The sequence below is a fragment of the Balaenoptera physalus genome, assembly GCF_965194825.1.
Source record: "Balaenoptera physalus genome assembly, chromosome: 18".
Classification (NCBI taxonomy): domain Eukaryota; kingdom Metazoa; phylum Chordata; class Mammalia; order Artiodactyla; family Balaenopteridae; genus Balaenoptera; species Balaenoptera physalus.
This window is the reverse complement of record NC_138899.1, coordinates 56,874,849-56,900,957: the sequence shown is the minus strand read 5'-3', so window position 1 is coordinate 56,900,957 and position 26,109 is coordinate 56,874,849. Positions and strand designations below refer to the sequence as shown.

The following is a 26,109-nucleotide window of genomic DNA, read 5'->3' as shown; positions in this document are numbered from 1 at the left end:
TACAAATGTAGCACACCTCTTTCAGTCTATATAGTTTTCATATGCATAGTGATTCTACATGTAGCTGCAAGCATCCGACTTCATATTTTTGGTGTAGCTGTGCCCATACATTTGTTGAAGTATGTATTATTTTTTAACAAGTTATTTTCCCTATAATAAAATGTAGGCCTTATCCTGAATTTTTATTTGAAATTATGTATATAGGTATATTATATTACCTATGGGTTTTTTTCAAGGTTATAAAGCAAAAATTACAAAATATTGTTTATAAAATGGGGGTGTTTATAAACTAGGGTGGGTCTAACAGGATTGAGAACGCAGCAAGTTAGACCACAGCATAGGTCTTGGCATAAAGAAGATACTCAGTTGAATATGTACCATCCTAGAGGCTTGGGAAATCTTAAACTATTTTAAGTAGAATGACTTTTGTTTTTAAGTATGTAAGGGATAGATGTGATTATTCAAACATTGTTGTCATTCTCCCCATCAAACACATTTAAGAACTTTTCCATTTATAGCGTTCTCTAATGCAGAAAAGCAGTAGAATTATTTAGATCAATTTCTGATTTTTGAGAACTAATTAGTTCTTACAGGATAAGGCAGGAGGCTGTTTTGAGACAAATTCATTTCAGTTTTAGAATTACAATTTTCTGTGTGTTTCCTATGTTTTTCAAACATAAAATTTTGTGACAATTTAATAATAGCTTTTTGCAGCCTCTTTGAAGTGATTCAAGTTATTTACTAAAATTTATAATTACTCTAAAATAGGCCAGTAAAGTGGTATTTCCTGGCTTTCAGAATTAAGGATGAGGAACAACAGGTCCTAGCTTATTAATTTTCAAGTCATTTTCTTGCCTACTCGACTGTACATCTTTAAAAACAGTAAGTAATAGACAGTGAGGCTCACTCTGAGATGAGAGGAAACTGGGTTGAGGCCCTAAAAGTATCATCTGTTTTTATTTGGAATGCTTTCCTTCACATTAGCTTGATTTGCTTTAGAATGCTAGTGTTCTTGTTACATCACAGTTTGTTTTTCAGTATTGGTCTGTTTTTCTACTTGCTAGCTTTTCAAAAACAACATAATAGAAAGGAGGAATGGAGGAGTTTACAAAAATCAGTGGTTGTTTTCAACTGATAGAAGTCCATCTCAACAGTGTATTATTTTTATAATTGAAACTTTGTGAAACATATCTTAGGCTCTTGTTTTGGTGGAGAAATCATCTCAAAAGCTGAGTGTAATGACAGTTGTAGTATTTTATGTTAAGCTTGCAATTAGAACTACTTGGAGTGTTTATATGATAGAACATAGTACAAAGTTATGTATTGAAAAGGTAGGCTATTTGCTGGTTCAACTTGATAACCTATTAAACTTCTATATTCTAAAAACGCAAAGTGTATCTTAAAGTTTAACTGTGCAATATATGTTATAAAGGTTCATCTTGTTGTATTTGAATAAATTTGCCAGTTAAAAGGCAGTAAGTTTTACATTTGCTTTTTTTAAAAAAGTATCCAAACATGATATTCAAATCTTTTATAACTTTGCAAGTATGTACTAGACTCCTTATTTAATTGAAACAGTGTACATTTTAAGTAACGGACAACATCTTTTGTGTTATGTTAACAAATTTAGTTATCATGAGGTATTTATTAGATTTATAAAAACACACTAGGAGGCCTTTGGGCATGTGTATAAAAATAAACATTACGGTAAGACCAAATCCATTCGCTCAAGGAACAAAACAAAAGCAACCAAGGAATCCTACCAAATAAGGAATTCCAGCCTGAAAGGTATTTCATTTACCATCCTTGGTGATCCAGAAACATAGGATCCATAAACTCGAAGAGGGAAAGAATTTCAAATTTGAGGATTCTCTGTGGAATAGCTCCAAACTTAAGGACACTGTGTGATGAAGTCGCAGTACTGTTGTTGAGAACAAATTGTTATGCTTGACCATCTCCATTAGTTAGGACTTTTGTTTTAAATGTACTTTACAGTAATTTTGATTAGGGGCCTTAGGGCAATCTTTTAAGGGTCTTCAGGAATTTATAGTCACCAGAGATCACTGTAAGAGTAAGAATTTGCTGAAGGTTAGTGAAATTAATGATGAAGTTATGTATTTATATTCTTATGGGGAACATGTCAAGAAAGGAAAGAAAGAGGATAGAACTTTGATTTGATTTTTTATTTAATTAATTAATTTATTTATTTTTGGCTGCATTGGGTCTTCATTGCTGTGCGGGCTTTCCCCAGTCGTGGCAAGCAGGGCCTACTCTTCCTTGCGGTGCGCAGGCTTCTCATTGCGGTGGCCTCTCTTGTTGCAGAGCATGGGCTCTAGGCGCATGGGCTTCAGTAGTCACGGCATGTGGGCTCCGTAGTTGTGGCTCATGGTCTCTCAAGTGCAGGCTCAGTAGCTGTGGCGCACGGGCTTAGCTGCTCCACGGCATGTGGGATCTTCCCGGACCAGGGTTCGAACCTGTGTCCCCTGCATTGGCAGGTGGATTCCTAACCGCTGAGCCACCAAGGAAGCCCCATAACTTTGATTTGATTTTGACTTTCACAAATTTCTGTAAGTACAGTATGTTTTATAAATATGTTTTATTCTTGGAAATAAAAAGTAAATATGTACTTCTCAGCTATGTCATCTAGTTGCCTTTTATGATTTCTAAGTGCTTTGTTTTTCTATTCTTCCCCTATTAAAACAACCCCAATTACTCAGGATCCAGCCCATTTTCTGAATATATTGAATTTTATTGCTGATTTACAAACCAGTCTCATAGTAGAAACAGGGCTTTCTGAGGTGTTTGAACTGAAAACCATTTGGCAGAACCAGAGAGACAGTCAAAAAGAACAGCAAAGGGAAAGGCATTAACAGGCAGAGTTCAGCTAGTGCCTCTGGGAACTGAGTTGAAGTAGCTTGGGGTTTAAGCTAGTAAAAACTGTGAAAATCCTGATTTTACAGTCTATTGACTACTGTTGAGAAATTAACAACCTGAAGAGGGACCTTGGCCAGCCCAGCTCCTGGGATGCTTCCTGTTCCTTTCCTGTGGTTCCCTGAGGCTCTCCCAGATTCAGGTAGCTGCTGGCTGGCAGCCTCTGTGCAGGTGAGGAGTGGTGCCCATTATGCCCTCACATAGGTGGGAAGATGAACAGGGTGGGAGGATTGCCCTGCTACCGTCAGCAGCCTGTTTCTTTAACCTTAGCAAACCTTTTTCAGTGCTGCTTCAAGCAGGAGACTCCACGTTTATCCTCAATGATGCTCCCTGAATCCATTAACTCTTCCTTATCTCCCACATAGTGAAAGGTGTTTGCTGTACAGTATCTCCCATGGGGGAGCGATTCAGAGAGAGCAGCTCTAGTTTTGTGAGGAAGGTTCCAAAAGGGACACATTAAGCCAATAGAAAGCGTTGTCGAGTATTGAAGCCACGGCACACTTCTTAGCTTTCTCCCCATCTGCCATACCCACCCCACAGCCAATTGTTAGTCTAACATCATTTGCTTTTTGCAGGATCCACTATAGCTATGGACATCTCCAGTAGCTCTAACCCACCATCCCTGGACCCATTTTTGAGAATTTGCTGGAAAATGCATTTGGCATATGAAATTTTACTTTATAGAGTTTTTAAGAACACATCAGTTATGTCAGTTGGACATTAATAGACACATATTCCTCTCTCATGCATGCAAGCTCACTCTCAGGATAACACTGAAGTTCTATTTTCTTAGCCAATTTCAATTATATGATACAGAGTTATCAACTATAGTCACCATGTTCTATATTATATACTCAGATCTTAATTCATCTTATACCTGAAACTTTGTACCCTTTTACCAACCTCTTGCTATTTCCCCCACCCCTCAGTCCCTGACAACCACTCTTCTACTGTCTATTTCTAAGAGTTTGACTTTTTTTTTTTAAGATTCCATATACAAGTGATTGCATGCAGTATTTTGCTTTGTCTGTCTGGCTTATTTCACTTAGCACAATGCCCTCAAGGTCCAGCAAATGGCAGAACTTCCTTCTTTTTCATGGCTGAATAATATTCCTCTGTGTGTGTGTGTGTGTGTGTGTGTGTGTGTGTGTGTGTGTGTGTGTGAATCACAATTTCTTATCCATTCATTCATCAATGGACACTCTTGGCCATTGTGAATAATGCTGTAATGAACATGGGAGTGCAGATATCTCAATATTCTGTTTTTGTTTTCTTTGGATGTATACCCAGAAGTGGGATTACTGGATCATATGGTAGTTCTATTTTTAAGTTTTTGAGGTACCTCTATAATGTTTTCCATAGAGGTGGCACCAATTTACATTCTCACCAACAGTGCACAACGGTTCCCTTTTCTTCACATTCTCACCAACATTTGTCATCTCTTGTTTTTTGTTTTGTTTTTGGTTTTTTTGGATGATAGCCATTCTAACAGGTATGAGGTGATATCTCATTGTGGTTTTAATTTGTATTTCCTTGATGATGAGTGATGTTGAGCACCTTTTCATGTATCTGTTAGCCATTTATATATCTTCTTTGGAAAAATATGTATTCAATTCCTCTGTCCATTTTTTAATCAGATTTTTTTTGCTATTGAGTTATATGAGTTCTTTATATATTTTAGATATTAACCTTTATCAGTTATATGATTTGAAAATAGCTTTTTCCATTCAGTAGGTTGCCTTTTCATTGTGTTGTTGGTTTCTTTGCTGTGCAGAAACCTTTTCTTTTTAGTCTGATGTTGTCCCTCTTGTTTCTTTTGGCTTTTGTTGCTTTTGCTTTTGGTGTCAAATCCAAAAATTATTGCCAAGACCAAGGTCAAGGACCATACCACCTATATTTTCTGCTAGGAGTTTTATGGTTTCATGTCTTAACATTCAAGCCTTTAATCCATTTTGAAGTGATTTTTGTGTATTGTGTAACTTAGGGTCCAGTTTCATTCTTTTTCATGTGGCTATACAGTTTTCCAGATACCATTTATTGACACCACTACTGAATATATATTCTTGGCTCCTTTGTCATGAACTTGTTCACCATATATGTGTGGGTTTATTTCTGGGCTGTCCATTCTATCGATCTATGTGTCTGTTTTTATGGAAATACCATAAAGTTTTGATTAGTATAGCTTTGTAATATAGTTTGAAATCAGGAAGTGTGATGTTTCCAACTTTGTTCTTCTTTCTCAAGATTGCTTTAGCTATACAGGGTCTTTTATGGTCCATATAAATTTTAGAATTGTTTAATTTATTTCTGTGAAAAATGCCATTGAAATTTTGATAGGGATGGCATTGAATCTGTAGATTTCTTTGGGTAGTATGGACATTTTAACTATATTAATTCTTCAGTCCTTGAGTGTAAATATCTTTCCATTTATCTGTGTTTTCTTCAATTTCTTTCATCAGTGTCTTATAGTTTTCAGTTATGGTGGTTGAACATTTATATATAGTTATTTTAAAATTTATCTCTTTTTTGGTGAGAATATTTAAGTTCTAGTCTCTTTTATAGACATTAAATATTTCTAACTATTTAATTAGAATATGTTACATTTCATAATCCATTCTCTAAAGAATAGTGGGAGTGACCTTTTTTAGAATGTAAATCAGATCATGCCATTTCTCTGCTTAGAATCTGTCAATGGCTTTCCATTATACTTAAAATAAGAACCCCTAGTCTTGGCTTATGAGCCCTCCATTAGTGCTTTTCTACCTTGGCTGCCTATTAGAAACACCCAAGGAGCTTTGAAAAATTTCCAGTGTCCAGCCCCCACCATTAGAGAATCTGAAGTAATTGGTTTGAGGTGTGACCTGGACTTCAGGATTTTTACAAAAGCTACTCAGTGATTCTAACAGGGAGCCAGGGTTGAGAGATACTGCCCTACCTGATCTTACCCATGCCTGCCTCTCCAGCCATCTCTCTTCCTGATGGACCGTCTGCTGGTTATGTTTCAGCCTCATTGGCTACTTTCAGTCGCTAAATCTGTCTAGCTTCTTTCTGCTTCAGGACTTTTGCACAATATATTGCCTCAGCCTGGATTACTCTTCCCCTGATTTTCACTTGGCCTTTTATCATTTAAGTCACCACAGCTTCAGTATACTTAGAGAAAGCATCCTTGACCCATGGAGCCATTTGCTATCACATTACCCGACATTTTCTGTGCAGCACTGACCACTACATGATCATGATATACATATATATATACACACATATTTTTTTTTTTTTTGCTGCACTACATGGCTTGCGGGATCTTAGTTCCCTGACCAGGGATTGAACGCACACTCTCAGCAGTGAAAGCGTGGAGTCCTAACCACTGGACCGCCAGGGAATTCCCACGGTATATTTTTTTTATTTGCATCCCCTCCCTCCCTCCCTTCCTTCTCATCCTCTGTTCCCTTTCCTTTGTCTATTTTTGTTCTCTTCACCCTGGAATGTAAGATCCATGTTTATCTTTTTCAGTGCTGTGTCCTCAGCACCTGGATCAGTGACTTGCATGTAGTAGACAATCAGTATATGAAGGAATGGATAAATAAATTTTGAAAAATTTACATTATTTTTAAAGGATCAGCTCTGTCAACTTTTCTTTACTAATTTTTATGTTTCAATATTACCTTTACTTTAAATTATAAGACAAGAATTTCTTTTGTCATACAGCATTGTTATTATACTTTTATTAGTGTCCTGAACTGTTAACTTAGATTTATTGTTAGATTTAAATTTTAATGTATTAGGATTTTGTTTCTTCAATTGATTCAGATTCAGCTATTATTAAATACCCACTAGGTGCCAGACATTATCTCATTTAATTATAAAGATATTTTACTCACTTCACCCATTTATCATATTATAAGTCACAGAATTGGAATTGAAAACCCAGCTTTCCTTATACTGTACCCATTCTTTCAACTATGCTACTTTCCATGTTGGCTGTCTAGAAGGGATCTGAGTGTTGTTGAGTGAGGCCAAATGCTATAACTGCTCCATGTGTCTTTACTGAATACTGAACAGGTTATTAGCACATGCCACAACTTTGATTTTATACTTTATTTGTTACTATTGGGTTGGCCAGAAAGTTTGTTTGGGGTTTTTCCATAACATGTTAACGAACAAACAAACTTTTTGGCCAACCCAATAATTATTATAAGGCAAATATTATTTAAACTAGAATTGATTGCTACTTTCCCACCTGTTCTCCTAACAGAGTCAAACATTTGTGATAAAATGTAGCAAAGTTTGCAGTACCATTTGAATAAAATGTGGTTCTTCAGTTTGTGTGTCCTGGGATTTTACTCTATAACATCTCTGCTTTTTGCCTTCCTTTTTGAAACTGTTCTTACCCTCTTTTATATATGTAGTTGTCCGTGAACATTTCTAAACAAGCTTTCATAAAGTTGGTTTACTTGTAAAAAATTATTATCCTTAGGTTGTGATTTTTTGTTGCGGACAATAGAATCCATTCTGGCTGTCTAAAATTGAGAGGGATTTATTACAGAGTATTACGTAGCTTACAGAATTTCTGGGAGAGATAGGGCACAGTATTTAGATTTTACCCAGTTAGGAATGACAGAGCCTGGAGAACTTCAGCCATAGCTTTCTAGAAGAGCGAGTTTCCTTGTGCTGGCTGGCACTTCACTCTCACTTACAGTGTTTTCAGTTCCCAGTTTTGTGTATGTGAGAATGCTTGGTAGAACCTGGGGCGTGTACAGAACTCTAGCTGCAAAGGCATCTAAGAAATGATGTTTTTAGTTTTCTAGCCGCTGTACTACAGCAAGGATAATAGAAGGGATTTGACTGGGTGTCTTCTTGGAATACATATTACATTATTTGCACTTACATTGAACTTGACTTTATATTTTATTGAATGACTGTATTAAGATGTCCTTTTGTTGGGTCAGTTGTGACATAGTGGTTTTGACTTCTAGTCAGCTTCAATCAGAAGAATTTTGTTCTATGTTCATGGAATAAATCTTTAGAGTAGATCGTCTTGAAATAGATCCCACTGGTTACAGTAAAGAGAGCTATAAATGCATCAAAATCGGCTTCTTCCATTAATAGCAGAGTAACTGAAAACAATCATGGTAGTCTTGTAATGCCATCATTATATACATAAAGGAAGCATTTATTATATGTGTGACAGGTTAAAAATAGTTGCTTAAAAAAGAACTTTAGGAAGAAGCATGGAAGAGTTTACAAATAATTTTACAGTGTATGTAAAACGAGGGGCCTTTTTGTTTGAGATCAAACATAAATGACACAGGAATGTTGGCAGCACGCCTTGCATTTTGTTCACTGAGCGTGCTTAGACTATAAATAATGGCTTCATTTCTATTTTGGGACCTAAAAATTATTAACATTCTGTGTTTATGCAATATTTATGCAGTATTCTGACACTAATAGTTATGGACATAATTAATCCCTTATTGTAAAGTTGGTGGCTTGCATCAGCTTGTCTTGGTGTATTCTTTTATTCCCTTAAATCCCAGATTTTCTTAGTATTTTATACTACTGGCAGGATATTTTCTGGTAGCTACTTTTTGCAGTTATTTATCAAACTAATTACTTATATCCAGGTTTCTCAAGGGAATCTCAGAAAAATTAATGTATACCATTCAAAGGTCCTAAAAACCTTTAAGGAATATAATTGCTTTAGGGTTCAAATCTATATTCTCTGGTACATTTTCTGCAGTTATGCTTCTTCTCATTTTAATAGGCCATTTTTATTTTTAGTAGGGTTTCTCTGTTGCAAATCAAAAGAGCAAAATTCAAAATGACACAGAATCTTAATATACATGTATGGGTGTTTTCCAGGGATCTGAATGAGGAGGTGAAATGTTTAAGTTTAGACAATGGTGGCTCTAAAGGAACTAGTTTTCATGTCCTGTTATTTTTAAATTTTTTAAGGAAACAGAAAGAGGAAATGGTTCGGCCTCTATGATATCATTAGCGCTATTTTTATTCTCTTAAGTTCAAAGGTTTCAAGGATAAGAAAAATATATGCAAAACTGAAGGCATTCATCTTTCTTGATTTTTATTAGTGTGCTTTCAAAACGCTCGTATGGAATAAGCACACTTCTTCTTAAAATTTTGTCTTTCCATTTGCTTTAGGGATGTGTGTGTAGGCAGGAAGAATAAGGAAATGATATATGTATTTTTAACAATTCCATGTTACAGTATATGTTAAAGTAAATAAGGATATTAAAACAACTTCATGGTACTAAAACCCAAAAATTCTATAGACAGAGACATTTGAAAAAGCTGTTACTCCATTTTAAAGATTAGCTTAATATTGAAATCATGTTACTGACCCATTTCAGACTGTTCTGAAAAAATTCTGTTAATTAAGTTTGACTAGGTTCAGTTATTCTGTGAAAGTTCAGTTTTACTTTGGTGTCCTTGCACTTTCGCACAATGGAAAATAATTTTCACACAATTGAAAATAATTTCTTATTATAACTAATATTATGGAAAGTGGGGGCAATTATCTTTTTAAGAAAAAGCTGGAATTTTCATCTTTTCTCCCAATACAGGTTCTTAATTATGAAAACCAACTACTTTTATTAAAGAGGATACTTTTTTCCCCATAGGAGGGTTTTTATTCTAATGCACAGATATATTAGAAATGATGAATGGCTCTTTTTCACATGACAGTATGCAGAGACTTGATATGATAAAACTGAACTGAGCTAGTCTTTTAATAAATGCCAAGTGTTTTCCATTTTTTACCCCTCTGAAGATTGAAAAAAGGGAAAATATTTCTGGTCTGTAGTTGTGGTTGGCATTAATAGCTTTGAATTCTGTTGGTCTATTATTGCTTGTTGTGTAGCAGCAAATAATTATTTCAGTTTACTTCAGTCAGTAAAAGGGAGTCTCCAACTGCTAGGTTGGAAAAGGGGAGCCGTACAAACTGGTTGTCTTTCTCATCATCTTTATTAGTAAATATTTACTTATTTGAATGAGGCAAGCATTGTAGACATTGTGTGAATTAACAAGATATGAATGTACTTTGGAATCATCCATCACTACAAAATGAAGTAGTGCTTTTTTATATCTTGTGCAGAATGGTGATTCAGGATGTGTTGGTATGAGAGTGAGGAATTTTCTCTGTCAAAATTAAAAAAAAAAAAAAAAATGTCACCAGTTGCTAGCCTCTGCTCCTTAGGAGTTCGAACCTCTTATGCCAGAGTCACAATCTTCATCTCCTCTTCTTGGGCCCACGCAAAAGACTCAAGAGCTGAGTTGGGTTAGAAAACCATCTGTTTTCAGTCTGAAGCTGGGATTTTCAAAATTAACCCCCAATCATTTCTTTAACAATATGGTTTCAGTGGGATACCTTCTTCATGTTACCTCCTTTCTGAATATCAATAGAAATGCTTAAAGGAAATAAGGCCTACTCTTTCCTTTTTTTTTTCCTTCTTTTTTTTTCACCTTTTAATTTAAACTACTTTGTATACATTTTATTAATATATATCTTCCTGCACTCTCATAATTCCTATCAGAATAAGGAAGGAGTATAAATAAATGAGACAAAGTTTCACATTAAGTTAATGTCTCTTTTTTAAAGCAGGGCTTCCCACGTGGGAGTCATTTTAAGATATCACCTATGTAATGTTTAATAAAAAATAGGTGGTAAGCCCCAACTTGGATCTACTGAATCCAAATCTTCAGGGTGATAAGGCCTAAGCTTCTATCAATATATTTTCCAGAAGTTCCTCCAGCTGTTTCTGATACATATCTTTGGCTTAGAACCACTGTGCTAAAGCATGTTTTCTGTTTGTTTTATGCTCTAGGACAATATGTAATGTAACTCTATACTGACTGTTTTTCTGGAATAATTAATACCAAGAGTTTTCTTTAAATTTACTTGTTTTTATATTAATTTTTAAAAAGATTTATATGTGTATATATATATTTGATTTTTTTCATAATTCAATTATGAAAATGAAACAGCAACATTTATTTCGATTTGTCCTATTTTTCTTGCAAGAGTGATCCATTTCCGGTTCTGTAGCGTAGCCATGAGTGTGAATAAGCTCATTTTCACCATGAACCATCTCAGTAAACACTGATGATGATGATAGATTTAGTCTTCCATGCTCATATAAATTGCATGGAATTTAAAATTCATAGTTGAAAAATTAGATAACATTAACGAGTTAAGCCAAATTTTGATAATGTGTCAAAGTCGGATCTTTAGGGCTATGTTGCTGAGTTTTGTCAATGAAAAAAATGAATCAATAGTCAATCTAAGGAAGAAACGGAAAATTTTACTCGAGCCAACGTGAGGATTATAACCCAGGAGACAGTCTCTTAGAGAGCTCTGAGAACTGTTCCGAAGAGGTAAAGGGAGAGGTCAGTGTGTGTGTGATTTTTTGCCGAAGGGGGTACCTGCAATCAAGCACACATCTCAGTAGAAGGTTGCTGCTAGTCATGAGGAACAGACATCTTAGTTAATAGTTTTAGCGTTTTTCTAAGTATGGGGAAATGCAAGAATCCAGGTTCATAAAAAATTTCTCCTGAAAATATCTAACCACCTGAAGACCAGTTGTGTCAGTTTCCCCAGAGCACAAAGTGCCTTATCCTGACCTTCACCCTGAATTCCTTTTAGGGTGTATTGTAGGTCAGCGGCTGCAGTGATTACTGACTTGATTCTTGTAGAACTGGATGGTGGGCAACATTCTTTATTTTACAGTACCTTCCCTTTTAGTCTTAATTTTGACCAAGGTTTGGGAGGCATTATGTGACCAGTTTGTCCCATGGCAATAGGAATGCTCATTCTCAGGTCAGGCAAGGATTTTGTTCACAGGTCACTCAATGTGCTATAGCTGGACTAGGCCCTATTAGCAGTTGCCAAAAGCCTCTGAACCACCTAGCTTACTAGTCAGTTTTGGTCTAGGAAAAGGTAGTCCTTTTGTTGCTTCTTCCCATAGTAGAGTTACACTATTACAATCATTAATATGTAGAACTATATTGATAGAACTATATATTTGATCAATCATTTCAAGGCACCTAATCATCATTAATTTTATCTGAGGCTCAGTCACACCTTTGGTAATGCAGGAAACAGTAATCTTGTAAAATAGAATATAAGAAACATAGACAGTAACATTAATAAGTAAGTATTTAATAAGTATTGAAGTATTTAAGTTCTTAAACTTCCATTAGGTGCCGCCCAGTATCTCCCCAGTCATCTGATCAGTCTGTTCTGCACCAATCACTGTCTTTAAGGAAAATGATATATTGGCTTCGTACATGAAGTTCACCAGAGATGTTTGTACGTACAAGGCGAGTGGTGGGTCATTGTAACCCCTCACAGGATTGAGAAAGGAATGCTATCTTCTAAGGAGTTACATGGTTGGCCCCAGAAGAAGAAAAATTGATCTTTATGATTAAGTAAGCCTTTCTGGCATTGGGGAGGTCTGGTTAATACATAAAGCAGATGCAAAATGCACACTAGAGGGGAGGGAGGAGGCCCCAACGGGCAGAGAAAAAATTTATGTTTAAATTTTTCTTGTCTTGCCTTAAAATGTGAATTTTTATTGATTTTATTTTTTAAATTTATTGATTTATTTATGTATTTATTTATTTTTGGCTGCTTTGGGTCTTCGTTGCTGCGTGTGGGCTTTCTCTAGTTGCGGCGAGCGGGGGCTACTCTTCGTTGCAGTGCATGGGCTTCTCATTATGGTAGCTTCTCTTGTTGCAGAGCATGGGCTCTAGGCGCACAGACTTCAGTAGCTGTGGCACATGGGCTCAGTAGTTGTGGCTTGCGGGCTCTAGAGCACAGGCTCAGTAGTTGTGGTGCATGGGCTTAGTGGCTCCGAGGCATGTGGGATCTTCCCGGACCGGGGCTTGAACCCATGTCCCCGGCATTGGCAGGGGGATTATTAACCACTGCGCCAACAGGGAAGTCCCTGAATTTTTATTTCATCAGTTTGAATATTATTGTTTCTCAAGTGTCATTATGATTCAATATAAGCCTATTTGTACTTCCCAAGTCAGTACTTTTTTGATAGTGAGAAAATTGAAATGATTAAGACTTACATTTTAATCTTGATTTCAGTACAGATTTGTTGCCACTGTGAATATAAACAAATTCATTCACTTTGCATCTTCTTAAGACTGAAGTTGGGTATCAAAGAATTAACGAAAGCCTTTAAATTTTTGGATAAAATTGACTGTTTAACTTTTGTTTGATGTAAGTGTTACAGAATTTATCTGAAGTTGATAACACAAAACAAACTATTATCTTCAACATTAACACATGCAAGAAAAAATTATTCATATTATATAGCACCAAAATTTTTTATAGTAAGTAGATGTTTATATGCCACTACTATTAATAGCTTGCTTAAACCTGTTACACTGTTTTAGCACTAGTACATTGTGTATGTGCTTTAAAAAATTGCACAACATTGTAAATCAACTGTACTCCAATAAAAATTAATTTTAAAAAATTGCTTGTAAGTGCCGTGCTATTGTTTGTCAATTCCTGTACCTCATCTGATGGCTGTCCTTCTCAGTTTCCTCCATTTTCAAGCCTCTTTAAATGAGTCACTGTGGTGGTTCCTAGCATGGCTTTTCGGGAGAACTCAACTGCAAGAAAATGCACATCATTGATAAGCATCTCCTCCCAGTGAGTCTGTATGGCCTCTAATTCTTAAAAAGGAATCCATATATTTTGGCCCTTTCAGGAGTAAAGCCGATTGAGTTAAATTCCATTAAAGTTGGGTAGAAATTACTGCCATCATCTGTGTAGATACCAAGTGAACATTTTAAAAGAGGGGGAAAATGCTAAATAAAATAGAGAAACAAAACAAAACAAAACCCGTACTATATTATGTGGCTGAGTAATAGGAAAAAAATTCAAATGACCAAGAAAAGCTTCTGAATATCTTTGTCTTTGGTTTGGAGAAGATGACTCCCCAGTTGTTGTATGGAATGTTATATTCAGAGAGAGGTGACTCTAAAGCTAAAGAAACTATCCTCCATGTCTTAAAAATTAATTCTGCATTTTCTTTGGTGGTTGTTGGGGATTGGTTTCAGGATATGACAGCGCGTGAGCTGCTGCAGCAGAGATACACGCTTCCAAATGGAGACACTGCCTGGCGGTCCTCACCCCTTGTAAATGCTGCTCTGGAAGGGAAGCTGGTCGTCTTGGATGGCATTCACAGAGTCAATGCGGGTACATTCGCTGTATTACAAAGGTCTGTATGAGTCACACACACAAAAACACACCTCATAAGCAGCAGATGTGGAACTTTCTCAATCTTCTAATTTAAACTGGGTTACATAGTCCCTGAGAAATTTATAATTCTATATCCAGGTAGAACAGCAGATGTTTTTATTGTTGTAAGCACAGTAGAGTAAAACTTCAAATAATGAACATTTTGGGAAAAGCCACCGCCATAGCAAAATTCTGTGCGTAAGAGCTGAAAAAAGAAAATGTTTAAGTAGTAATTTTAAAACTTTATATATGTTGATGGATATATGCAATAAGTCATACAGCTGCTGTTTCTGCAGTTTGTCAAAGCTTCACTGTTTACAAGCTCCTTTTCAATCCTAAATCTAAATTATTGGTGATACTGTTGGCATTTTTTTCTTTTTTGAGAGAGAAAATATAGTTCCTTATATAAAATGTATAATAGCTCTTTGATTATATTTTCTATAGGCTAAAGTTCACTTTGTGTTTACAAACTTGAACATTTGTGTCACTGTTGTTTTCTTATTTCAGTGTAGGTGGGGCAAATATCCACACATTCCTAGTTAACTTCTCTTTAATGGTAAAACTTCATGTGTAACTTTCATGGAAAATATTCCCATCTTGTGTCACTTCGGGAGATTAATGATACCATTTTTATTTGTTTGTTTGCTACATCTTGATTCTATCACTTGTAGACATTGTTTTTAACTTTTAAATGTAAATTTTAACTTATTGGGAAATTTCAAATAAGTGAAATAATCTAGTTCCCCAACTAACCATTCAAAAGTTTTTTGTCCTTGACAAGATGCAAATACTTAGTGTAATTAAGGATTCTAAGAACACTGCATTAATCCCGATTCAATTTGAGAGCACTTAAAAGTAATAATCACAAACTTCCAGTGATTTACCATAAACATTCTATAGATTTACAGTATTTTTCTCTTCTAAACAGGCAAATGCAAACACAAACAAAATAATACCTACTGCCTCCTTTTACTGGCTATCTCTTGCCTATTAGGACAAGTAGTGGTAATAGCAGCAGCAGCTACCATTAATTGAGTACTCTCTCTACACCAGGCATTGTGCTAAGCCAGCGTTTCTCAGATTCGCAACCGTGGAATCTCCTTGTGGGAATGAGGCTTAAAAATTACTGATGCCTGGGCTGCACCTCCTCAAATTCTGATGTAATTGATCCAGGATGAGGCCTGGACATTGGCATTTTTAACTGCCTCCCAGTAGATTCTAATGTGCAGCTAAGATTGAGAACAACTATGTGAAGCATGTGCCTTACATTAGCTGTTCAATTTTCACAGCAATACTGTGAGGTTGGTATTATTGCCCTAGTTTCATAGAAGATAAAATTTAAATAGGCGGATTAGTTCTTCCCCTTCCCAGTCCATTCAGCTATTAAGGTACAGGGCTGGGACTTGAACCCAGGTCTGAGTGACTCCACTGCCCATGCTCTTAACCTCTGCATTATGGAGTCTCTCCTCTCCTCAGTGCTCACCGAGCGGAGGTCTGTGGGACGACGGTACTGTGGGCATCAGGAAACTTTAGTGGTTGGTTTAAGACCTAGAACAGCAGGTTTCAACCTCTGCAACATCTGGAAGACAATGCTGTTTGTGCCGTGGATGGCTAGGTCCCATCATAGTTGGTATATGAAATAGGATTAAGTATTTCATTGTAAAGATTTTAGATATTTTAAATCCTGTAATTGCAAAGATAGAAATATTTTGATAATACTGTGCCTTAAGGAGTTATGTTAGATTCAAGGGAATATGTACCAGCTGCCTTATTCATTAATATTTACCTTATGGTTATCCTGAGTCAATCATTCAGCTGTTTCTTTTTTTTTTTTTTTAGTTGTTTTACAATGTTGTGTTAGTTTTTTTTTTAACATCTTTATTAGAGTATAATTGCTTTACAATGGTATATTACTTTCTGCTTTATAACAAAGTGAATCAGCCATACATATACATATATCCCCATATCTCTTCCCTCTTGCGTCTCCCTCCCACCCTCCCTATCCCACCCCTCTAGGTGGACACAAAGCACCAAGCTGATCTCCTTGTACTATGTGGCTCCTTCCCACTAGCTATCTATTTTACATTTGGTAGTATATATATGTCCATGCACTCTCTCACTTTGTCCGAGCTTCCCCTTCCCCTTCCCCGTGTCCTCGAGTCCATTTTCTATGTCTGCGTCTTTATTCCTGTCTTGCCCTTAGGTTCTTCATAACCATTTTTTTTTTTTTAGATTCCATATATATGTATTAGCTTACAGTATTGGTTTTTCTCTTTCTGACTTACTTCACTCTGTATGACAGACTCTAGGTCCATCCACCTCACTACAAATAACTCAATTTCATTTCTTTTTTATGGCTGAGTAATATTCCATTGTATATATGTGACACATCTTTATCCATTCATCTGTCGATGGACACTTAGGTTGCTTCCATGACCTGGCTATTGTAAATAGAGCTGCAATGAACATTGTGGTACATGACTCTTTTTGAATTATGGTTTTCTCAGGGTATATGCCCAGCAGTGGGATTGCTGGGTCATATGCTAGTTCTATTTTTAGTTTTTTAAGGAACCACCATACTGTTCTCCATAGTGGCTGTATCAATTTACATTCCCACCAACAGTGCAAGAGGGTTCCCTTTTCTCCACACCCTCTCCAGCATTTCTTGTTTGTAGATTTTTTGATGATGGCCATTCTGACTGGTGTGAGGTGATACGTCATTGTAGTTTTGATTTGCATTTCTCTAATTAGTGATGTTGAGCATCCTTTCATGTGTTTGTTGGCAATCTGTATTACCTTCTTTGTAGAAATGTCTATTTTGGTCTTCTGCCCATTTTTGGATTGGGTTGTTTGTTTTTTTGATATTGAGCTGTGTGAGCTGCTTGTAAATTTTGGAGATTAATCCTTTGTCAGTTGCTTCATTTGCAAATATTTTCTCCCATTCTGAGGGTTGTCTTTTCATCTTGGTTATGGTTTCCTTTGCTGTGCAAAAGCTTTTAAGTTTCATTAGGTCCCATTTGTTTATTTTTGTTTTTAGTTTCCATTTCTCTACGAGGTGGGTCAAAAAGGATCTTGCTGTGATTTATATCATAGAGTGTTCTGCCTATGTTTTCCTCTACAAGGTTAATAGTGTCTGGCCTTACATTTAGGTCTTTAATCCATTTTGAGTTTATTTTTGTGTATGGTGTTGGGAAGTGTTCTAATTTCATTCTTTTACATGTAGCTGTCCAGTTTTCCCAGCAGCACTTATTGAAGAGGCTGTCTTTTCTCCATTGTATATTCTTGCCTCCTTTATCAAAGGTAAGGTGACCATTTGTGCGTGGGTTTATCTCTGGGCTTTCTATCCTGTTCCATTGACCTATATTTCTGTTTTTGTGCCAGTGCCATACTGTCTTGATTACTGTAGTTTTGTAGTATAGTCTGAAGTCCAGGAGCGTGATTCCTCCAGCTCCGTTTTTCTTTCTCAAGATTGCTTTGGCTATTTGGGGTCTTTTGTGTTTCCATGCAAATTGTGCAATTTTTTGCTCTAGTTCTGTGAAAAATGCCACTGGTAGTTTGATAGGGATTGCATTGAATCTGTAGGTTGCTTTGGGTAGTATAGTCATTTTCACAATGTTGATTCTTCCAATCCAAGAACATGGTATATCTCTCCATCTGTTGGTATCATCTTTAATTTCTTTCATCAGTGTCCTATAGTTTTCTGCATACAGGTCTTTTGTCTCGTTAGGTAGGTTTATTCCTAGGTATTTTATTCTTTTTGTTGCAATGGTAAACGGGAGTGTTTCCTTAATTTCTCTTTCAGATTTTTCATCATTAGTGTATAGGAATGCAAGATTTCTATGCATTAATTTTGTATCCTGCTACTTTACCAATCAGCTGTTTCTTTTCATTTCCTTCCTTCTTCCCCTTTCTAGCTCCTCCTCCTCCTCCTCCCTATTCACATCTAGTAACCATGACTGCTGTTCTCCAGGACAGACACCAACAGTTTTTGCCAAGTATAACAGCACTAGCCAACTTAAAATTTCAAAAGGTGCATTTAACAAAATTGCTAGACTCAATTGCCAGTAATAATACATATGACTAAAATATTAACTGACTGATGCTACCTCTAATAACTTCAATGTTCAAAACTGATTAATTTATTTCCTGACCTTCCCCCTATCCCATTAGATTGATCCATGACCGAGAGCTAAGCCTCTATGATGGCTCTAGGCTGCTGAGAGAAGATCGGTATATGCGTTTAAAGGAGGAGCTACAAATGTCTGATGAGCAGCTACAGAAGAGGTAATTTGGGGTATACTACTCTTATTCTTACTGTCAAGTGCACCTTTTTAAAAATTATTCTTCTAAACCTAGGGTGAAGCCAAGGTAACTTTGAACAGCTTAATAATTTGGTGTCCTAGACAAGATCATGTTTTGGCACTTTTTAATACTTGAGTTTGCTATCCAAGATGTACTCTGTACTTTCTGCCTTACTTTTACATAAGTGGTTAAACATTTTATAAAAGCATTAGTTTTAAGAAGATAATCCCTCTTCTGCTGTCCGGAGCAATTCAATTTTGGCCCCAAACTTAGTATCACTTCAGAAAAAACAAAAAGGGAGCCTCACAGGTAATTGGGCCTACCCTCCTAGGAAGTGATCAGTCATTTCTGCGGTTTGTCACCTGTTGCAAGATTACCCTTTGTGCCTTATTTTAACATTCCTTCCAGAGCTGTAACAGCCAAATTCAATGTATGAGATTGGATTGGATCCTGGATCAGGAGATGAAATGAAAACAGCTATAAAAGACATTTTAGGACAATTGAGGAAGTGTAGATGATATTGAATTAATATTAATTTTCTTAGGTATCATAATGGTACTGTGTTTATGAAGGGGTTGACCTAAAACAAATAGACTTCCAGTTGTTTCTCCAGCAAAAATGCGTTTATTCAAGATCAACAAAGAACTGCAGTTTAGGATCTCTAACCATGGCAAGACATGTGCAAGTTCCTATGCAACAAGAAGAGGAGGAAGGACTCTTCTAAAAGGGAAAACGGAAGTCGGGAGAGCTATAGTGAACAAAGAATCCATTGGAGGAATTGAGAGTTCAGAGTGTAGTGGCTTTACATTGGCTGAGTCCTGACAGTCTCTCATTGGCTGAGCTCTTGCCAGGCAAGAAAAGGAAGTTTTTCTTCTTCCTGTTGGGCTCTGCTATTGTCACAGGGCGTGGGAGCTCCCCCTTCTGGCCTTCCAACTACTTAATTGAGGTTTCTGTCTAATGATTTTTTTGCAAAGGAGAATATTTCTATTCCTAGGAGCCGTATGCTGAAATATTTAAGGGATAAAATGGAAAGATGTCTACAATTTCTCCCTCAAATCTGAATGAGATCCTTTTGGGTAGAATAATCTTGGTTGTAGGTTTTTCTCCTTCATCACTTTAAATATGTCCTGCCACTCCCTTCTGGCTTGCAGAGTTTCTGCTGAAAGATCAGCTGTTAACCTTATGGGGATTCCCTTGTGTGTTACTTTTTATTTTTCCCTTGCTGCTTTTAATATTTTTTCTTTGTATTTAATTTTTGATAGTTTGATTAATATGTGTCTTGGCGTGTTCCTCCTTGGATTTATCCTATATGGGACTTTCTGTGCTTCCTGGACTTGATTAACTATTTCCTTTCCCATATTAGGGAAGTTTTCAACTATAATCTCTTCAAATATTTTCTCAGTCCCTTTCTTTTTCTCTTCTTCTTCTGGGACCCCTATAATTTGAATGTTGGTGTGTTTAATATTGTCCCAGAGGTCTCTGAGACTGTCCTCAATTCTTTTCGTTCTTTTTTCTTTTTTCTGCTCTGCAGTAGTTATTTCCACTATTTTATCTTCCCGGTCCCTTATCTGTTCTTCTGCCTCAGTTATTCTGCTATTGATCCCTTCTAGAGAATTTTTAATTTCATTTATTGTGTTGTTCATCACTGTTTGTTTGCTCTTTAGTTCTTCTAGGTCCTTGTTAAATGTTTCTTGTATTTTCTCCGTTTTATTTCCTAGATTTTGGATCATCTTTACTATCATTATTCTGAATTCTTTTTCAGGTAGACTGCCTATTTCCTCTTCATTTATTAGGTCTGGTGGGTTTTTACCTTGCTCCTTCATCTGCTGTGTGTTTCTCTGTCTTCTCATTTTGCTTAACTTACTGTGTTTAGGGTCTCCTTTTCACAGGCTGCAGGTTCGTAGTTCCCATTGTTTTTGGTGTCTGCCCCCAGTGGCTAATGTTGGTTCAGTGGGTTGTGTAGGCTTCCTAGTGGAGGGGACTAGTGCCTGTGCTCTGGTGGATGAGGCTAGATCTTGTCTTTCTCTTGGGTAGGTCCACGTCTGGTGGTGTGTTTTGGGGTATCTGTGACCTTATTATGATTTTAGGCAACCTCTCTGCTAATGGATGGGCTTGTGTTCCTGTCTTGCTAGTTGTTTGGCATATTGTGTCCAGCACTGTAGCTTGCTGGTCATTGAGTGGAGCTGGGCCTTGGCATTGAGATGGAGATCTCTGGGAGATTTTCACCGTTTGATATTACATGGAGCTGGGAGGCCTCTTGTAGACCAGTGTCCTGACTTGCCTCTCCCATCTCAGAGGCACAGCTGTGACGCCTGGCTGGAGCACCAAGAGCCTGTCATCTACACGGCTCAGAATAAAAGGGAGAAAAAAAAGAAAGAAAGAAAGAAAGAAGATAAAATAAAATAAAATAAAATAAAGTTATTAAAATAAAAAATAATTATTAAGAAAAAAAATTTTTTTAAGTAATAAAAAAAAAGAAAAATATCGGACAGACAGAACCCTAGGACAAATGGTAAAAGCAAAGCTATACAGACAAAAATCACACACAGAAGCATATACATACACACTCACAAAAAGAGAAAAAGGGAAATATATATATATATATCGTTGCTCCCAAACTCCACCTCCTCAATTTGGGATGATTCGTTGTCTATTCAGGTATTCCACAGATACAGGGTACATCAGATTGATTGTGGAGATTTAATCCGCTGCTCCTGAGGCTGCTGGGAGAAATTTCCCTTTCTCCTCTTTGTTCGCACAGCTCCCGGGGTTCAGCTTTGGATTTGGCCCCGCCTCTGTGTGTAGGTCGCCTGAGGGCGTCTGTTCTTCGCTCAGACAGGACGGCGTTAAAGGAGCAACTGATTCGGGGGCTCTGGCTCACTCAGGCCGGGGGGAGGGAGGGGTACGGATGTGGGGCGAGCCTGCTGCGGCAGAGGCCGGCGTGACGTTGCAGCAGCCTGAGGCATGCCATGCGTTCTCCCGGGGAAGTTGTCCCTGGATCATGGGACCCTGGCAGTGGCAGGCTGCACATGCTCCCAGGAGTGGAGGTGTGGATAGTGACCTGTGCTTGCACACAGGCTTCTTGGTGGCTGCAGCAGCAGCCTTATCGTCCCATGCCCATCTCTGGGGTCCATGCTGATAGCTGCAGCTCGCACCCATCTCTGGAGCTCCTTTAAGCGGCGCTCTTAATCCCCTCTCCTCGCGCACCAGGAAACAAAGAGGCAAGAAAAAGTCTCTTCCCTCTTCGGCAGCTCCAGACTTTTTCCCGGACTCCCTCCCGGCTAGCCGTGGCGCACTAGCCCCCTTCAGTCTGTGTTCACGCAGCCACCCCCAGTCCTCTCCCTGGGATCCGACCTCCGAAGCCGGAGCCTCAGCTCCCAGCCCCCGCCCGCCCCGGCGGGTAAGCAGACAAGCCTCTCGGGCTGGTGAGTGCTGGTCAGCACCGATCCTCTGTGTGGGAATCTCTCCGCTTTGCCCTCTGCACCCCTGTTGCTGCACTCTCCTCCGTGGCTCTGAAGCTTCCCCCCTCCGCCACCCACAGTCTCCACTGGCGAAGGGGCTTCCTAGTGTGTGGAAACCTTTCCTCCTTCACAGCTCCCTCCCAGTGGTGCAGGTCCCATCCCTATTCTTTTGTCACTGTTTTTTCTTTTTTCTTTTGCTCTACCCAGGTACGTGGGGAGTTTCTTGCCTTTTGGGAGGTCTGACGTCTTCTGCCAGCGTTCAGTAGGTGTTCTGTAGGTGCTGTTCCACATGTAGATGTATTTCTGATGTAATTGTGGGGAGGAAGGTGATCTCCAAGTCTTACTCCTCTGCCATCTTGAAGGTCTCTCCCGCCACTCCCTTCTTGTCTGCAAAGTTTTTACAGAAAAATCACGTGATAGCCTTACAGGGGTTCCCTTATATGTGACTCTTTTTCTCTTGCTGAGTTAGAATTCTGTCTTTAACTTTTGGCATTTTAATTATGATATGTCTGGATGTAAGTCTTTTGGGGTTCATCTTGTTTGGGACTCTCTGGGCTTCCTATACCTGGATGTCTGTTTCCTTCTTCAGGTTCAGGAATTTTTCAGCCATAATTTTATCAAATACATTTTTGACCCTTTTCTCTCTCTTCTTCTGGATCACCTATAATATGAATATTACTATAGTTGATGTTGTCCAAGAGGTCCCTTAAACTATTCTTATTTAAAATTTTTTTTTCTTTTTGCTTCTCTGATTGGGTGATTTCCATTATTCTGTCTTTAAGATCACTTATGCATTCTTCTGTATCACGGAGTCTGCCATTCATTCCTTCTAGTGTATTTTTCATTTCAGTTATTGCATTCTTCAGCTCTGACTGGTTCTTTTTTATATTTTCTAATTCCTTACTAAAATTATTACTGTGTTCATCTATTCTTTTGCTTAGTTCAGTTAGCATTCTTATTGCTAATGCTTTGAACTCTTTATCTGGTAAATTTTTAATTTCTGGTTCATTAGTTGTTTTTTCAGGTTTTTTTTTCCTTATTATTTCATGTGGTACAAATTCCTCTTTCTTCTCATTTTACTTAACTTTCTCTGTCACTATGAAATTAGGTAAAACAGTTACCTATCCCATTCTTGAAGGGGTGCCCTTGTGTGGGAGCATCCCTATGCGGTTCCCAGTGGATTTGGTGGGAGAGGTGAATGTGAAGTGAGTGTGGGTCACATCTTTTCCTAGGGTGTGCTGGCAGCCATCACCTTTTTAGGTGATGGGGCTGGAGATGGAGGGGCTAGAGCCAGAGCCAGGTGTGGCCCAGGACTTCTCCTTTTCTATGTGGCTGTCAACGCCCTACTGGAGTCAGGGTTGGGTCCCAAGTTGCTGGAGCAGAAGCCCTGAGGGTCTGGTCTGAGCTCGTTCCATTCCCTCTAAGTGTGCTCCCTCCCCCCACTCCCAGCAACAGCATCTTCGCCCTAGAGAGGAGCAGCGCTGGAGCAAGAGGGCACAGAGCATACACTTGGCTTGGGCTGGGATGTGGGCTGGGGAGGTCCCAGCACACCAGTCAGATCTTTAGACTGCTCCTGATTTGGCACCTCCACGAACACCAATAATGGCCACCCTCACCCCATCAGATGTTGTGCTGGATCTGAGCCAGCTCCATACCCCGCAGCTAAGCACTCTGCTCTGCAAAGGCAGGCTTCTCCCTAGTGTGGAGCTAGAGCTAGAGGGGCTGGAGCGGGTGCTTAGTGCTGGCTGGGATGGGCTCTGGGCTGGTCTCTGGAAACCAACTAGAATCCCAGGCAGTTTCAATCTGCTTCCTCCACCTTGTTTCCAGGAGTAAGCAAGTGAGTTTGCCTTCTTCACAAGCAGAGTCTAGGTTTCTTAGAGCCCTCCTGTAAGTCCCACTGGTTTGCAAGCCAGCTAGGTGGACTTGTCTTCCCGGAGTCAGACCCCAGGACTGAGGTGCCTAATATATGTTTCGAACTGCTCACTCCCCAGGGAGGATCTCTGAGCCTGTGTAATCCCCCTCCTCTTCTGTGTCCCCTCTCAGGGGCATAGGTCCCAACCTGATCGCTTCTCTTCCCTTCCTACCCAACTCTGTGTGGATCTTTCCCTTGGTGATACAAGAGTCTTTCTGCCAGTCTCCAGTTTGTTTTTAGTGAGAATTGCTCCACCTGTAGATGTATTTTTGATGTGTTTGTGGGGGAGGTGATCTCAGCTTCCTCCTACTCTGCCACCTTGATCTCCTCTCCCCAACCTTATTTTTTGTATATCACTTTTTCATCCCAGACATTTCTTCTGTTTAAATCTCGTCTCGGCACATTCAGGCAGATCAGGTATTCTATCAATTTCATCTTCTGTGCATTTCATCTTTCTCCATGGTATGTTCTCACTAGCCCTAATGTGGATTTGTTGCTCTCCATATGTGTAGCGTACATGTTACCCTAGATCTCTCTCCACTACCAGTCCCCCATTTCCTCTGGTCTCTCTTTCTGCAATTTTCATCAGTTAGATGTTGAACCTCCTGGACTGAACTTCTTTTTTCTCTTACGTTCTATCAATTTGTCAGGACTTTATTGACTTTTCAGAGGTGAGATGTCTAAAAATGGATTCTCCTCTCTGTCTGAAATATCTCTCCCAGTTGAAAGCCTAATTGCTTTCCCTATCAGCACTCCCCCTTTTTTTTAACCTGAGAAACACTATTTTCTTATGATGGTAAACAGTACAGTTTTTCTCTATTTTATTGTTATACACAGTCATATTACAGAATCTGCCTCATTCCGATGATGTGGATTGTTAGTAAATTTCTTTACCTTTTCCTGGTTAACCTTGCTTTAATTTTGTTGCCCGTTTTTGTCTTTCTGAGAATAAATATATGCTCTTTTAGGGTTGAAAAGGTTAGATTCTTCCTTTAAACCACTTGACTATGTCTTTCAAGGCTGTGTTCATTGGGTAGAGAGCAGGCAGCTTGACTAAAAGGACATAGCAGAGCATAAAAGTGGGAAATTTGTACCCTGTGAGAAAATTAATTTTTTTCATTAGTTGTTCTTATAAGTTATACAACCCATTACCTAGCTGAGTTGATCCTGTGTTGTGTCCATGTCTACTATGTCACTCTTGGCATTAGTATTTAAAGTATAAATTAGAAACTCATAACCCAAGTCTTCTATCCTTTTATTCCGTACCTAAGCACAGAACTGAAGTTCAGCAAAGTGATTATTATTTGTCTTCGTCTTTAAGTAAACTCAGCTATTAATGCTTTGTTTCTTTGTCGGGAATTTTGAGATAGAAAAAAGGTCAAAGGTAGAATGAAAGGAAATCAGATTTAAGCTTCTTTGCCTCTAGACCCAGTTTGATAAATTTAGATACCTTTTGGCTTTCAGATAGGAACAATTTTCATATTTGTTTTTGGCAGGAATCCTGTAGCTACAAGTAAGATCAACAAAAGAAAAACTTTAAATTCTTGCAAAAAGAATTTTGGGGTATCTCACATGTTCAAAGGAAGAAAAAGGATGCACTTGGGCCTCAGGAAATAACTGGAACCTAGGACTTTAATGTTGTCCTGACTCTCTCTTGCTCTATACTTCATCTCTTTGTTTCGAGTGTCACAATACCTGATACATAGTAGGTCATTTAGTAAATGTTTTTGAAAAATGAATAAATCTTAACCTAGAATAAATTCTAGAAAACTCAAGGTAAAGTAATTCTATTAATCCAGTTTTAGATAACTTTCTGAGCTAGCAATGTTTCCTTTTATGAACCTACTAATTAGGAATACTTTGGCTTTTAATGACAAATCTGATAACATGGGGTCTCATAATTAACATCTACTAGCAGTGAGCTCCCAAGCCTTTCAGCTTCATAGTATGAAACCCAGTTTCTATACAATTATATTTGACTCCTTTGCTTACCTTCATTGGGGTCTAATCCTTCACCAAGATCATATACCTTGATCGTTTCCTTAGTATTCTTTGCAGGTAATGACATAGCTAATGTTCCCTTAGAAATAGCTTAAGAAATGTTAGAGACTTTCCTTCTTCTGTTGCAAGATGCCAGGAATACTGTGGACGTGGTTGTTAGAAATAACATGATGGCCACGCACACCAGACACCATGCCTGCATTTCTCACAGGAAATAAGGACCGAAATAG

The 26,109-nt window shown here is 38.1% G+C and overlaps 1 protein-coding gene across 4 annotated transcripts in view; it reads left to right on the top strand.

Annotated features, from left to right (window-relative positions):
• The window catches only part of VWA8 (von Willebrand factor A domain containing 8), a 356,490-nt gene that overhangs the window by 95,018 nt on the left and 235,363 nt on the right, over nucleotides 1–26,109 (top strand). For all 4 annotated transcript variants that reach the window (XM_082435350.1, XM_082435351.1, XM_082435349.1 and 1 more), the window contains 2 exons: nucleotides 14,023–14,183; nucleotides 18,374–18,487. In XM_082435350.1, coding sequence (XP_082291476.1) covers nucleotides 14,023–14,183; nucleotides 18,374–18,487 — 275 coding nt within the window. The remainder of the gene's footprint in view (nucleotides 1–14,022; nucleotides 14,184–18,373; nucleotides 18,488–26,109) is intronic.